At 32.7% G+C, this 13,944-nt stretch overlaps 1 protein-coding gene across 1 annotated transcript in view; it reads right to left on the reverse strand.

The window, feature by feature from the left end:
- Positions 1-1,135: 1,135 nt before the first annotated feature.
- LOC132737718 (THO complex subunit 1-like) overlaps positions 1,136-13,944 on the reverse strand; it is a 43,269-nt gene continuing 30,460 nt past the window's right edge. Inside the window, exons 15-19 of the mRNA XM_060725045.1 lie at positions 6,265-6,348; positions 5,704-5,851; positions 4,215-4,308; positions 2,926-3,116; positions 1,136-1,750 (exon numbers count right to left, since the gene is read on the reverse strand). Coding sequence (XP_060581028.1) covers positions 1,652-1,750; positions 2,926-3,116; positions 4,215-4,308; positions 5,704-5,851; positions 6,265-6,348 — 616 coding nt within the window. The 3' untranslated portion in view covers positions 1,136-1,651. The remainder of the gene's footprint in view (positions 1,751-2,925; positions 3,117-4,214; positions 4,309-5,703; positions 5,852-6,264; positions 6,349-13,944) is intronic.

Raw genomic sequence — 13,944 nt, forward strand, 5'->3', positions numbered from 1 at the left:
TTATATCATTTAGAGGGATACTCAGGCAAATGTATGACAAAATATTAAATTTACCATATTTACTTAACTTAAGCTAAAATGAAGTTATTAAAAGTGATTAAAAGTCCCAGCATGTTTTTTTTTTCTGTATAAATACTTTATATTGCGAGTTTAAAACGTAAATAAGTCTACATATGTTGGACGAAATGACGACGCAGACAGAACTAACGAGTAGTTTTAAAACAAGTCATTTGAAAATTACAATCCCTAGAAGTTAAAAAAAACAACAAATATTTTGGATGTAAAATTAAAACAAGCCTAAGTCACTCATTTGACAGGTTCTTTTACGTTTTTATAGTTCACAATGATAAATCTATGGTGAAATCTAAATGCTCTAACCTGACCCTCGTGGGTCAGATTAGGAAACCAACATAAGTTTTCTTTATATGGAGATAAATTTTGTTCCCTAGACTGCTTAGTCTATTCATTTTGATGACATTTATAGAATATTGGATAGAAAATTAAAATATGAAAATATTGCCTGTGTCTCCCTTTAATTCCTTTATGGATTTTGGAAACATATGGGGATTTTCATATTTTACGTTATAAAAAGTGATATTATTTCATTCACAGGCACATAAGTAGAACCCTCCATGTAGCACATTAAAGATTACAAATTAATCATTAATCCATACATCTTTTAATTATTAAAAGTTGCAATATACAGATTACGCATGTGGTAAATCTACTGATCTTATGCAACTTAATTTCACTATAGAAGGGTCAGAAGTTTTTCTTAAAAGACAAGAACTTGTGTGTTCTCTTTATCAATATCTAAAATGGTCTGCTTATAGACAAAATTTGAAAACAACCATTGTTTTGATCGCACAGGGCAAAGTTATCATGAACCTTGTTATAAGCCTTCATTTAAAGTCCAGTAAATTACCTACAATTTGTGTATATACAATTTTCTTTAAGGAAAATAACATCTAACATCATGACTGAAATTACTGTTAAATGGGAAATGTCTATCAGGATTTTCAAGTGACATATAGTTTGAATTCTAATATTAAACTTACTTCTAATATAAAATTAAGCACATGGAATAGTAGCTATTTTTTCTGACTCATATGGATGGAATGAAATAAAACAATACTGTGATTTCAGACAATTTATTATCATCTTAAAATGAACAAAATGGCAATGGTAAATGGATATACCAGTACATAAACTGTCCAATCAAATTTATTCAACTTACATTTCACAAATATTTACTTTAAAAATTCATATTTTTAGAATATGACCCAACTATCAAGCAGTAAATGCACATTTCCAAAATGAAATTATTCCTGTATCAATATTGTAAATAAGTTACTTTTAAACATGACAACATAACATGTCTACAATTAGACTAACTTAAGTTTTTATTTCTCCGTTATCACAAACATATTATAGAATTGCAATGAGCTTTTATTGTTACTGTACATATTTTACTCTCTCCTTGCAACATTTTTATAATAATTTATTGTTGTATCAGTTGCAATCAAAGCTTTAAAAATCAGCAAAACACAGAACATCGGACCACAACAATGTTTCAAAAACAAGTTCAACAATAAAAACGTTCACAAGTGTTTGTTTCAGTAAGACAGTTTGAGTTAATTTTAGGATAAGATCAGGATGGTCCAGTCAGACTATTGGCAACATCTTGAAGCCCGACCTCTGTCAATGCCACCCTCAGTGCTGCAGCAGAATGTTTGTCAGGGTCTTCCTCCTGTATTATAAAACACCAATATATTGTCATAAATAAGAAATGAGCTGCGTCACGACAAAACCAACATAATGCGTTTGCGACCAGCATGGATCCAGACCAGCCTGCTAATCCGTGCAGTCTGATCAGGATCCATACTGTTCGCCATCAGTTTCTCTTCTTGTTATAGGGTTTGTAAGCGAACAGCATGGGTCCTGATCAGACTGCGCTGGTCTGGATCCATTCTGGTCCCAAACGCAGAACGTTGGTTTTGTCATGGCGCGGCTCAAATATTGTAGTAAAAAAATGCAAATACAAGATTATCATAAAATGATGAACATTGTATTAAAAGTACTTCTATTTTATTATAATACAATGATATACTGTCTTATATATGTATACTGTTACTAGAAATATATTCAGCATAGTATCATGTGGTCAATCATACCAACAACTTAATAACAGTTTAGTTACAGTTAGGTGTCCCTGAACAACCTATATATAGATATAGTACATCTGTAATGTATGAACGATTGCATAGCTTATAATATAAATGTACTACATGTACTTTAAAAACAGACAGTTTTGATGAGTCATATCATGCTGGACAAAACGAGAAGCTTCCTTTAAATGTAATATGCCATTATTGGCTTTATTAGACTTAATTGGCTTCATCTGCTTAGGAGTGATCTCCCATTTATATTTATTATATACCTAAAAATTTTCTCCCTAAAATACACTCAAATCTTTAAGCGCAAATACGCTTCAACGGATAGAAATTTCCGTATTATCTTAGTGAAAAATATGGTACCATATATGGAAGTGTCAGATTATTTTTGACGTTGGTTCAGATCTTAGCTTTTGGAAACGGGAACCAAAGTTATTAAAGGCGTGACCGAATTTGCAAGAATTACATATTCATCCGTCAGTCATGAATTTATTTCTTGACAACTATATTTCATTTTCTGAATAAAATGAAAAGGTATATAATAAAAGAAAAATTATGTTGTAATAGCTTTCTGGGGCTATGTATTTTTCTACTCACAACATTGATGCTGCTCATAGCAAAATACAAAGCCTCAGAAAGCTACTACAACATAATATTCCGTATATAATGACTATTTTCACTGAGCCTAGTACCAAATATTACAGGTACATTCTTTTTAAAACCTTTATCATACAAAACTAATGTATTATACCATCCAGATAGTAAGTATTTTAGCTCCAGTGTCAGCATCAGTAAGATCTTCACTCTCAAAGAAAGCTATATCATCCTCAGGAAAGCCAAGTTCTACTGCCACCTTCTTCCAATCTTTGCCAACTTTCTCAGCCACACATCGTATTATATGCTTGTTTAAAACTATTTCTTTACTCTCCATCTCTTCTTTAACTTGATAAAAACATGATGGAAAAAACATAGTATTAAGGAGAATATTATTTAAACAAATACATACTCTAAAACAATGAACAAAGGACAAAAACTGATTAAAAAATCCATGCAATATACAAAACCACATCTACAACATTAATGAGCTGTTATTGAAAAGAACTATTAAAGTATAAAGAGCTATATACCCCTGCCTTTAGTTCATGCAGTTATTATCAAAAAAATTAATTTCAAATTAGCTGTATGAAAGAAAATATTTGTATATTTCCTTATGAGTAAATGGTATGCATTAAATCATTGCTAAACCATTGAACACACTACTTAACCCTTTCCCTCATGAGCATATTGTGAAAAATGGCCGTTTTCATTGAAAAGCCTCCTGTAACAAGTTCAAACTGCTATGAAACTATGAAAAATGCTTCAATACTAATCAAACTTGGCTGGACCATTGCCTTTGTAACGACATGCTCAGTCTTAAATTTCCTGTTACCATGGCAACGAGGGGACGTCTCAAAATTGCCAAAAATCACTATTTTGCCTCGATTTTTTCCATTAAAAATTATTTCAAAGTGCTGCAACTTCTCAAGGGATTTACATAGAGTCAAATGCTTTTCAGCGTTGGTTACAAGTTACCTTATGATCAACCTGGGGTCATTTTTAGCCTCTCACAAGTCCAAAATTTTCTTGGCGATGAGGGGGGACTACCGCCCCCCTTCAAACCCCCCAAACAGAAGGGGGCACATGCCCCTTCTGACAAACGAAAACATGTGTTTGGGGCCCAAATAGGACATTTTTCCACTATTTGAGGCCTAAAAGAGGGGAGGGGGGGGCCGAAAGTGCGTTGTTTCGCGTATATATGAGGTAAAGGGATAAATATTCTGTTCCTGAACATTTTATTTTGTTTACAATGTTAATGTGTGTTAAATAACACATTCTATGGTAAAAGTCTTTGAGAATCAACCACAAGATTATGGAAACAGCACAATTTCATTGTCTTTAAATCTTATGTTTTTACAAGTATATTCCATAAGATATAGTTTCATAACCTTTTAGATCATGAAACATACTAGAACACCATATATACTTTATAATGGTACATACCTTGTTCAGTACTTTTCATATCTTCATCGTCTTGACTTTCTTTAATACCTTCTTCATCTTCAACGTCAGTCTTCATTTCTTCACTTTGCTGATTCTATATATAGAACAACATTTAGTCAGTATAATTCATGATAGTGTCTTATATAAGAACTAGTTTAAATGATGTTACAAGTTAACTCAATTCATTTCATACAGATGTGTCAAGCCTTGAGTGTGAATTTTTGTGAATTTTACTCTAAACGAAACTTACAAAGATTTTTATGGACTTCATATGTGATCATTTTATACCATAATGTTATTATTTCTTAAGACTTAAAAGACAATTTGTGAATAAAATCAAGGCCTATTAAAGTTATAACTAAGCTACTATACTTTACTATAGACATTGCTAGTTCAAGAAAGCAGACACTTAGAATAGTTCAAATAAGCTGTATGCTTTTCTTCAAAATCAAGCTAAAGTACATGAATGTTTAAACTAAAATCAATTGCACTCAAGTGCCGGTATAAAAGGGACTCACTTGAGGGTTTTTGGAAATAATTTTTCAAGATTAATGTTCCAATTATTTTTGTACAAAATTTTCAGATCATTTGCTCACTCTGATTTTCCAAAATAATTATTCTAATTGTGAAAAACAGCCTAAAATTGAAAAGTGTTGCAACTCTTTTCAATTAAGTCAGACTAGAAAACACAAAAATATGATTTTCAATTCATTTTTTTATATGACATAATTATCATTAATTTTGCATATCTTATTTTAACCCTTTCCCCCATGAGCATATTGTGAAAAATGGCAATTTTCACTGAAAAGCCTCCTCTTACAAGTTCAAACTGCTATGAAACTATGAAAAATGCTTCAATACTAATCAAACTTGGCACAAATGTTGACTGGACCATTGCCTTTGTAACGACATGCTCAGTCTTAAATTTCCTGTTACCATGGCAACGAGGGGACATCTCAAAATTGCCAAAAATCAATATTTTGCCTCGATTTTTTCCATCAAAATTTATTTCAAAATGCTGCAACTTCTCAAGGGTTTGAGATAGAGTCAAAGGCTGACCTGGGGTCATTTTAAGCCTCTCACAAGTCCAAAATGTTCTTGGCGATGAGGGGGACTCCGCCCCCTTCAAACCCCCCAAACATAAGGGGGCACATCCCCCTTCTGGCAACCCCCTGATGTATCTTTTGGATGGGGGGCCGCGCCGAAAAAGTGCTCACTTTTTTTAGCAACATTTCTCAGACGAAAACATGTTTGCGGCCCGAATAGGACATTTTTTCACTTTTTCAGGTCTAAAAAAGGGGGGGGGGTGGGGGTCGAAAGTGCGTTGTTTCGCGTATATATGTGGTAAAGGGTTAAATGCCAAAGCTGATCTATGTAAGAAATTAAATTTTTTATAATTTTAGGTGTTTTTTTTTACCATAATGGAGTTCCTTTAAAACACAAAAAAATATAAAAGATTATTTGCAAAATAAAAAAAAATCACACATACTGGTAATTGTTTTGCAATTTTAGACAACATTCCATTGAGATAAGATTTGAGATCCTGGGCTGGTGTGGCAGAATTTGTGAAGAACTGTGGACTACGTCTCGCCAGCAGTCTTAATGCCTTCCATTGAAATGTCTGATCATTTGTTAACCTACAAAAGTACATATCTGGTTTAGTATGAATTTATTCCTTTTGCAAATCAGTCAGATGTTTTGTGCAAAAAATATAAAACTTATTTATGTACTTCTAAATTTTTGTAATTAACAATTTAATTGAAAAAAAAAAGGAGTAAGCTATTATTATTTATTTTTACTATTATTTTTATGTGGATAATTGTTGTGTTTGTTAGGTGAACACTAACACTGTTTCAGCCATGTGGCATGATTTGCCGTTGAAACCTAGAAAGAACCAATGAAAAAACTTATTGTATAAGGTGTAATATATCTTATTATTTTGACATTTCATGAACTGCTTCATATAGTAATACATAGAACTGAATGTCCATTATACAAATTCACGTTTTCCCATGAATTCACATTAACATTTTGAACATAATATATTTACTTGTACTCCTCTTCAACTTGAGCTTCAGGATCATTCTGCTCTATTGCTTCCTGGAAAAAATCTTCCAATGTTGGTAAAAATACCCTGAAAATAGAAAATTAAGCATAGATTTTAAAATATTCAAGACTGTCACAACATCCATGTTTTCTGTTAGAAAAACTGTTGTTGAAAAAAAGACTTGGTAACCAGACAAATGTGTTGAATGTCAATGTTAGCTGTGCAAAGGACAGAACAAATCTATCACATAATGTCAGCAGGGCAAAGATTAAAATAGAACAAATCCATCACATAATGTCAGCAGGGCAAAGACTAAACTGGAACAAATCTATCACACAAATTCAACAGGGCAAATACTAAAATGGAACAAATCTATCACGCAATTAAAGTCAACAGGGCAAAGACTAAAATGAAACAAATCTATCACACACAGTCTGCAGGGCAAAGACTAAAATGAAACAAATCTATCACACACAGTCTGCAGGGCAAAGACTAAAATTGAACAAATCTATCACACAAAGTAAGCAGGGCAAAGACTAAAATGAAACAAATCTATCACACACAGTCTGCAGGGCAAAGACTAAAATGGAACAAATCTATCACACAAAGTCAGCAGGGCAAAGACTAAACTGGAACAAGTCTATCACACAAAGTAAGCAGGGCAAACACTGAAATGGAACAAATCTATCTCACACAGTCAGCAGGGCAAAGACTAAAATTGAACAAATCTATCACACAAAGTAAGCAGGGCAAAGACTAAACTGGAACAAATCTATCTCACACAGTCAGCAGGGCAAAGACTAAAATGAAACAAATCTATCACACACAGTCTGCAGGGCAAAGACTAAAATTGAACAAATCTATCACACAAAGTAAGCAGGGCAAAGACTAAACTGGAACAAGTCTATCACACAAAGTAAGCAGGGCAAACACTGAAATGGAACAAATCTATCTCACACAGTCAGCAGGGCAAATACTAAAATGGAACAAATCTATCTCAACAAAGTCAACAGGGCAAAGACTAAAATTGAACAAATCTATCACACAAAGTAAGCAGGGCAAAGACTAAAATTGAACAAGTCTATCACACAAAGTAAGCCCGGCAAACACTGAAATGGAACAAATCTATCTCACACAGTCAGCAGGGCAAATACTAAAATTGAACAAATCTATCACACAAAGTCAGCAGGGCAAAGACTAAACTGGAACAAGTCTATCACACAAAGTAAGCAGGGCAAATACTGAAATGGAACAAATCTATCTCACACAGTCAGCAGGGCAAAGACTAAAATTGAACAAATCTATCACACAAAGTAAGCAGGGCAAAGACTAAACTGGAACAAGTCTATCACACACAGTCTGCAGGGCAAAGACTAAAATGAAACAAATCTATCACACACAGTCTGCAGGGCAAAGACTAAAATTGAACAAATCTATCACACAAAGTAAGCAGGGCAAAGACTAAAATTGAACAAATCTATCACACAAAGTAAGCAGGGCAAAGACTAAACTGGAACAAGTCTATCACACAAAGTAAGCAGGGCAAACACTGAAATGGAACAAATCTATCTCACACAGTCAGCAGGGCAAATACTAAAATTGAACAAATCTATCACACAAAGTCAGCAGGGCAAAGACTAAACTGGAACAAGTCTATCACACAAAGTAAGCAGGGCAAACACTGAAATGGAACAAATCTATCTCACACAGTCAGCAGGGCAAAGACTAAAATTGAACAAATCTATCACACATAGTCAGCAGCCCAAAGACTAATCTTGAACAAATCTATCACACAAATTCAGCAGGGCAAAGACTAATCTGAAACAAATCTATCACACAAAGTCAACAGGGCAAGGACTAAAATGAAACAAATCTATCACACAAATTCAGCAGGGCAAAGACTAATCTGAAAAAAATCTATCACACAAAGTCAACAGGGCAAGGACTAAAATGGAACAAATCTATCACACAAAATCAACAGGGTTGCAAGGACTAAAATGGAACAAATCTATCACACAAATTCAGCAGGGCAAAGACTAATCTGAAACAAATCTATCACACAAAGTCAACAGGGCAAAGACTAAACTGGAACAAATCTATCACACAAAGTCAAACAGGCAAAGACTAAACTGGAACAAATCTATCACACAAAGTCAACAGGGCAAGACTAAACTGGAACAAATCTATCACACAAAGTCAACAGGGCAAGGACTAAAATGAAACAAATCTATCACACAAAGTCAACAGCGGCAAGGACTAAACTGGAACAAATCTATCACACAAAGTCAACAGGGCAAAGACTAAACTGGAACAAATCTATCACACAAAGTCAACAGGGCAAGGACTAAACTGGAACAAATCTATCACACAAAGTCAACAGGGCGAAGACTAAACTGGAACAAATCTATCACACAAAGTCAACAGGGCAAGGACTAAACTGGAACAAATCTATCACACAAAGTCAACAGGGCAAGGACTAAACTGGAACAAATCTATCACACAAAGTCAACAGGGCAAGGACTAAACTGGAACAAATCTATCACACAAAGTCAACAGGGCAAGGACTAAACTGGAACAAATCTATCACACAAAGTCAACAGGGCAAGGACTAAACTGGAACAAATCTATCACACAAAGTCAGCAGGGCAAAGACTAAACTGGAACAAATCTATCACACAAATTCAGCAAAAATTCATATTTTCTTAAAAAAAATGGTTTTATGGTGTTTTTCAATGTAGAAGCAATAAACAAACAGGTTGTAAAAATATCAAACTTGAAAGCTAAAATTAAACTACCAAAAAAATATATGTGTCAAAATGTTGTAACTCAAATTGTCATATTTTGTTGGTGCGAAACAGTCGTTAATTGAGTTACAACCATTTCACACCAACAATTTGATAATATTTTGAATAAATCTTTGTGCAACACAGTTATATCTCAATATATAATATCATATTCTGTGAGATATTTAGAGGATTATTTCATTCAAATTAACTGACACCTTTATAAAACAACCCCCACTTCTGATTCCCTGTTACACTCATAATTATTTAGCCATAATTTGCACATAACTCAAAAAATTTAAAATACTTTTTTTAACATATTCCAACCAGAAATAAATTTCAATGCTTAACCCATTACTTCATGAGCATTTTGTGAAAAATGGCTGTTTTCAATGAAAAGTCTCCCTTTACAAGTTCAAATCGCTATAAAACTATAAAAACTGCTTCAATACTAGGCTTTTCAGACGAGACCATAGACCCAAAAATCTGATCACTACTGATCTGGCCAGTACTGTTATTTACAGAATTACCATGAAGACATTAAGTGGTCAGTGTGGCTGATTCACAGCATGGGGGGCAATTAATATCCCATTTCCATCTGATAAGCCCAAACCAGAAACTAATGATGGTACTTCTGTTTTTACAGAAATACTAATACAAATAAATTGCTGGCCTCTTGTTCATATTATTTTGTTGAATAGCAGGTTTAAGTCTGTTTTTCTTTTATATTATAATTGTTTTCATTTTTAAAACACAGTGGAAGGCAAATATGAAAAGGTAAGATACTTATTTATTTACTGTTATAATTAAAAATGTTTACTCAGTAACAAGCATTAGTTTATACATGTCTAGATCGGAGAAATAATTCGGTCATTTAAGATAAAACATAAATTGAAAGTAAAGTGCTGCATTTGTATTTAAGCAGTTTTGAGTGCTCATTATATTTAGGTTAATGAATAGATTTAAGGCTAACTTATGTAACAGGCACTGGGGCTTCCTGTAATAATATGAACTTTTAATAACTTTGTAAATACCACTCAGGACAAATTTTTCTATTTGTGTTTTTTTTTTTTGTCAGAAATTAGTTTTGAAATTTATTTCCATTGAATTGGCAGTCAGTTTTACAATCAAGAAAAAAGTACATATATAAAAAAATCATTTGTTTAACGTTTACAATTATGTGATAAGAAACTATTGAAATTTAGCCTTGTACAACAACCTATTTTACTGAATCAAATTATTTTGTAGAACCTTTCAAACTATCTATCATAAGGTCACCGTTTCTATCTAATTTTATTAGAACTTGTTCAGAGTAGGAGCTTTGTTAATAGACCATCTACATTTATTACATTTACCATAAAATATTATTAATGAAATATGTATAAACAGTCAATTCAGTCCAATGTCATAACAATGTGTCTGTTGTTAACGGCATCCGTCTATGTGTCCATTTAGGCACTACTTCTTATCAACCATAGGTTATAACAAAATATAAGTTATTGAAAATAGTCGCTTTTAAGTTTTACTCAAACTTTAAGGTTTCTTTTACAGGTTCTCATCAATGGGTTATCATGAAAATTTTCTCAAAACTTCAAGGATCAACAAAAGATCAGAATACCAATGAGAATTTTATATTCATTGAGGATGTTTATAGTGTCCTTAGCAGAAGTGGAGACAATATTCAGAAAAGTAATTTAAAACGCGCTCTCAAATCAATTTTCAGGCAGGGTAGTTCAAGAACATTCTAGGCAAAGAATGTGCCCACAGTATTGACAGTTTTTAAATATTTATGTCGACATAATACAACCAATTCCTGTAAGAAGATACTTAGAGATATTGAATAACAGCTTGTGTCTGAAGAGAGTACATTTCAAACAACGTCATTAGAACGTTTACAAACTGATAGCCAAAACACAGATATTAAGAACATCAATATTATTTGACTCTTTAAATATCAATGAAAGTGATATTCCAACATTGGTAGTAGATTATAAGCAGAATTTCAATCAGTTGGAATGAAACAAATACTAGTATGCTGGTTTGAGAATGACTTCTCAAAATTCATACAGTTCAGAGAATTTTCATATGAAAACATAGTAAACCTTAAGTGTTTCAAGATTCCAGTCTCTCCTGTCCACTAAATGAATGTAGCAGAAGAGTGGAGCCGATCCTCACTAGCACAAATTAGAAAAAACATACTTCGATACAAATCTTCAGAAAAAGATGATAAATAAGAAATTGTAGCTGGTCAGGTCCACATTGCGTGTCAGCAATAGACCAATGACATAAAATCACTTTTAGATATTATTGCCCAGATAGCATAGGAAATGCAGTTCAGTTTTGATGCTGTGACAAACTCTAAAGAAATAAACTGGCATCTGGGCTGTTTTTGTTCAAAACAAGTGGTCTCGAAATGGATTTTCATGATTTGTGCACAAGGGTTTTTACAGCTTAAAAAAGGCGTCATAATGTGTATTTGGAAAAAAGTGTCATTGATATTGTCACATGAGCTGACAGAAAACACTACTAGTGATGGTAAAATTTCAAGATTTTGTCTCAGAGATGTGCTGGAAACAAAGCAGTTTGACAGAGTTTCAACAACATTGCTTGCTAAATGATAATCCCATATTGATGGAACTTTAGACCTCGGAGGCTTTAACAACCACTGTGAATCATGCTTTTTCTGGTACCCGCAACAAACCACTAACTGTTGACAATTTTGATATTGTCAATGAATGGTATAATTGAACTACCAATTGAATCACAACTTCTCTTTGAACATTTCATAAATCTGGGTACAATACGAAAGAGTAAAACCCCTGATGAGTCTGTGCGGAAGAAGCTGGAAAAATTGTACTTTGTGTATGACATTTTGCTTAACATACACAACAGAAATTATATTGGTGTTTTTCAAAGAAGTAATACACAAAAACTACGTGGAGTTTTGAAAAGGAGCTCATGTGGTGAAGTTGAGTATGACTTTGGGCCTGAAGCACACTTTGTGTCTCTCTGTGACCTCCCAAATATTAAACAGAAGAAATCAAAACGTCAGCTTGATGACACACCACAACACGGTGCACGTAGAAAGAGACCGCTTACATCAACCCCAAGGTCAAAATTAAAACATCTATAAAAAAAAAAATGATTTTTTCAATTTGTCTGTATGCTTTACTCAAATGCAGTTATTTTTGTTTCCTGGTTTTGGGATTCATTTTTTCATGACAAATTAAATTCTTCAAAAGGTTTAAAAATGTAAGAATGTGAGTCACGGAAAATCATCTCGGTTTTACAAAAATGCTATTTAATATAGCATACTTTCAGTTCTTTGAATTATCTGGCAAGCTTATTTGTGTTGGTGGTTTAAGCTGATATTAATAACAAGCTTAATATTTATTGATGATGTACATGTATTTATTATAAATTCATGATTTTCACACAGGTTGCGAAAATAGTTTTATTGTGTTGATTTGAATTTTCAAAGAAGAATCAATCAGGTACTTGCAAACTCTTCAGACATAGACATTAATATTTGTTTACTACATTTGTTTGGAATGCGGCATGCAGTACTACTGATTTATTGATTTGTTATATCAGTTTCCTTAACTGCATCTTTGTTACTTATTCTAAACTGTAAAATACCTACAACTTCTGTATTAAATTATGCATGTATTTTAAAACTGTAAAACTTAATGTAACACTATGACAATTAATGGCTTTGTTATTATATTTGTAATCAGTTGTTTTAAATCTATATAAAACATATTTCACAGAATCAACATTATTTTCATTCCTTAGACCTTATCTAATGTTGAGGTGAAATCAATCCACACTGACCACTGTTTTCAGAATTGGTTACACGTTAGCTTATGATCGAACTGGGGTCTTTTTTTAGCCTCTCACAAGTCCAAAATTTTCTTGGCGATGGCGACTACCGCCCCATTCAAACCTCCCCAAACAGAAGGGGGCACATCCCCCTTCTGGCAACCCCCTGATGTATCTTTTCGATGGGGGGCGGGGGGGGCGGCACTGAAAAATTGGTCAAAGTTAACATTTTACTTGAAATCCTGACTATACCATAAATAAACTTGAAAATATAAATGAAGATACAATAGGCAAACATTTGGTTCATTTTGAATAACACTGCCTGTGTTTTAGAGTTGTGAGTTTTATATACATGCTTCTATTTTTCAGTTACAAGTATGTGCTACAATTTTAATGTTACATTGAATAATGCTTTATAAAATAAAATCTAATCTTGTCTTCAAAACATTCATTCTGAACTGAAACTATATAATTAGTTTTTTTTAAATATTTTTATGTGATAAAACAGATTGTCTGATTTCTAGTATGTTATGCAATAATTGTCAATTTTGTATTAATTAACATGTCGGTTTCTCTAAGAAAAGTTTTCTTTTAAAAAAACGTACTAAAACACTGTTAAAGGTACAGCTTTTTTCTTTTATATCAAACATAGCACTAATTGATTATGCTTTTGCCCTTATTGAACCCATTTTGCAAATGCAACATAGGGCTAAGTCAAGTTAGACCAGTTTTGCTGAAAATCTGTCATTGAAATTTGGTGAGTTATAAATGGAAAACTGATCTAACTCATATCTTTTCAAATATCTTTTTTATTTCACAATATTAATTTATGTAACTCCCTTTAACTAAAATTTTAACTTATATGGATATAAAAATCTAGAAATAATAACAAAAATGTCCAATTTATAGAATTAACGAAGTTTTTATAGCCTCCTTCAAAATTTGTAAAAATCAAGTTAGAAGTCATCGACTTATTAATCTTTTCAAAGCTTTTTAGATATTGAATTTCATTTCAACATTAAGATATTGAATTTCATTTCAACAATCTTAGTCGTATAAATATATTTATAATTTTACG

The sequence above is a fragment of the Ruditapes philippinarum genome, unplaced genomic scaffold (assembly GCF_026571515.1).
Source record: "Ruditapes philippinarum isolate M1 unplaced genomic scaffold, ASM2657151v2 ctg2555_1_1_1_1, whole genome shotgun sequence".
Classification (NCBI taxonomy): Eukaryota; Metazoa; Mollusca; class Bivalvia; order Venerida; family Veneridae; genus Ruditapes; species Ruditapes philippinarum.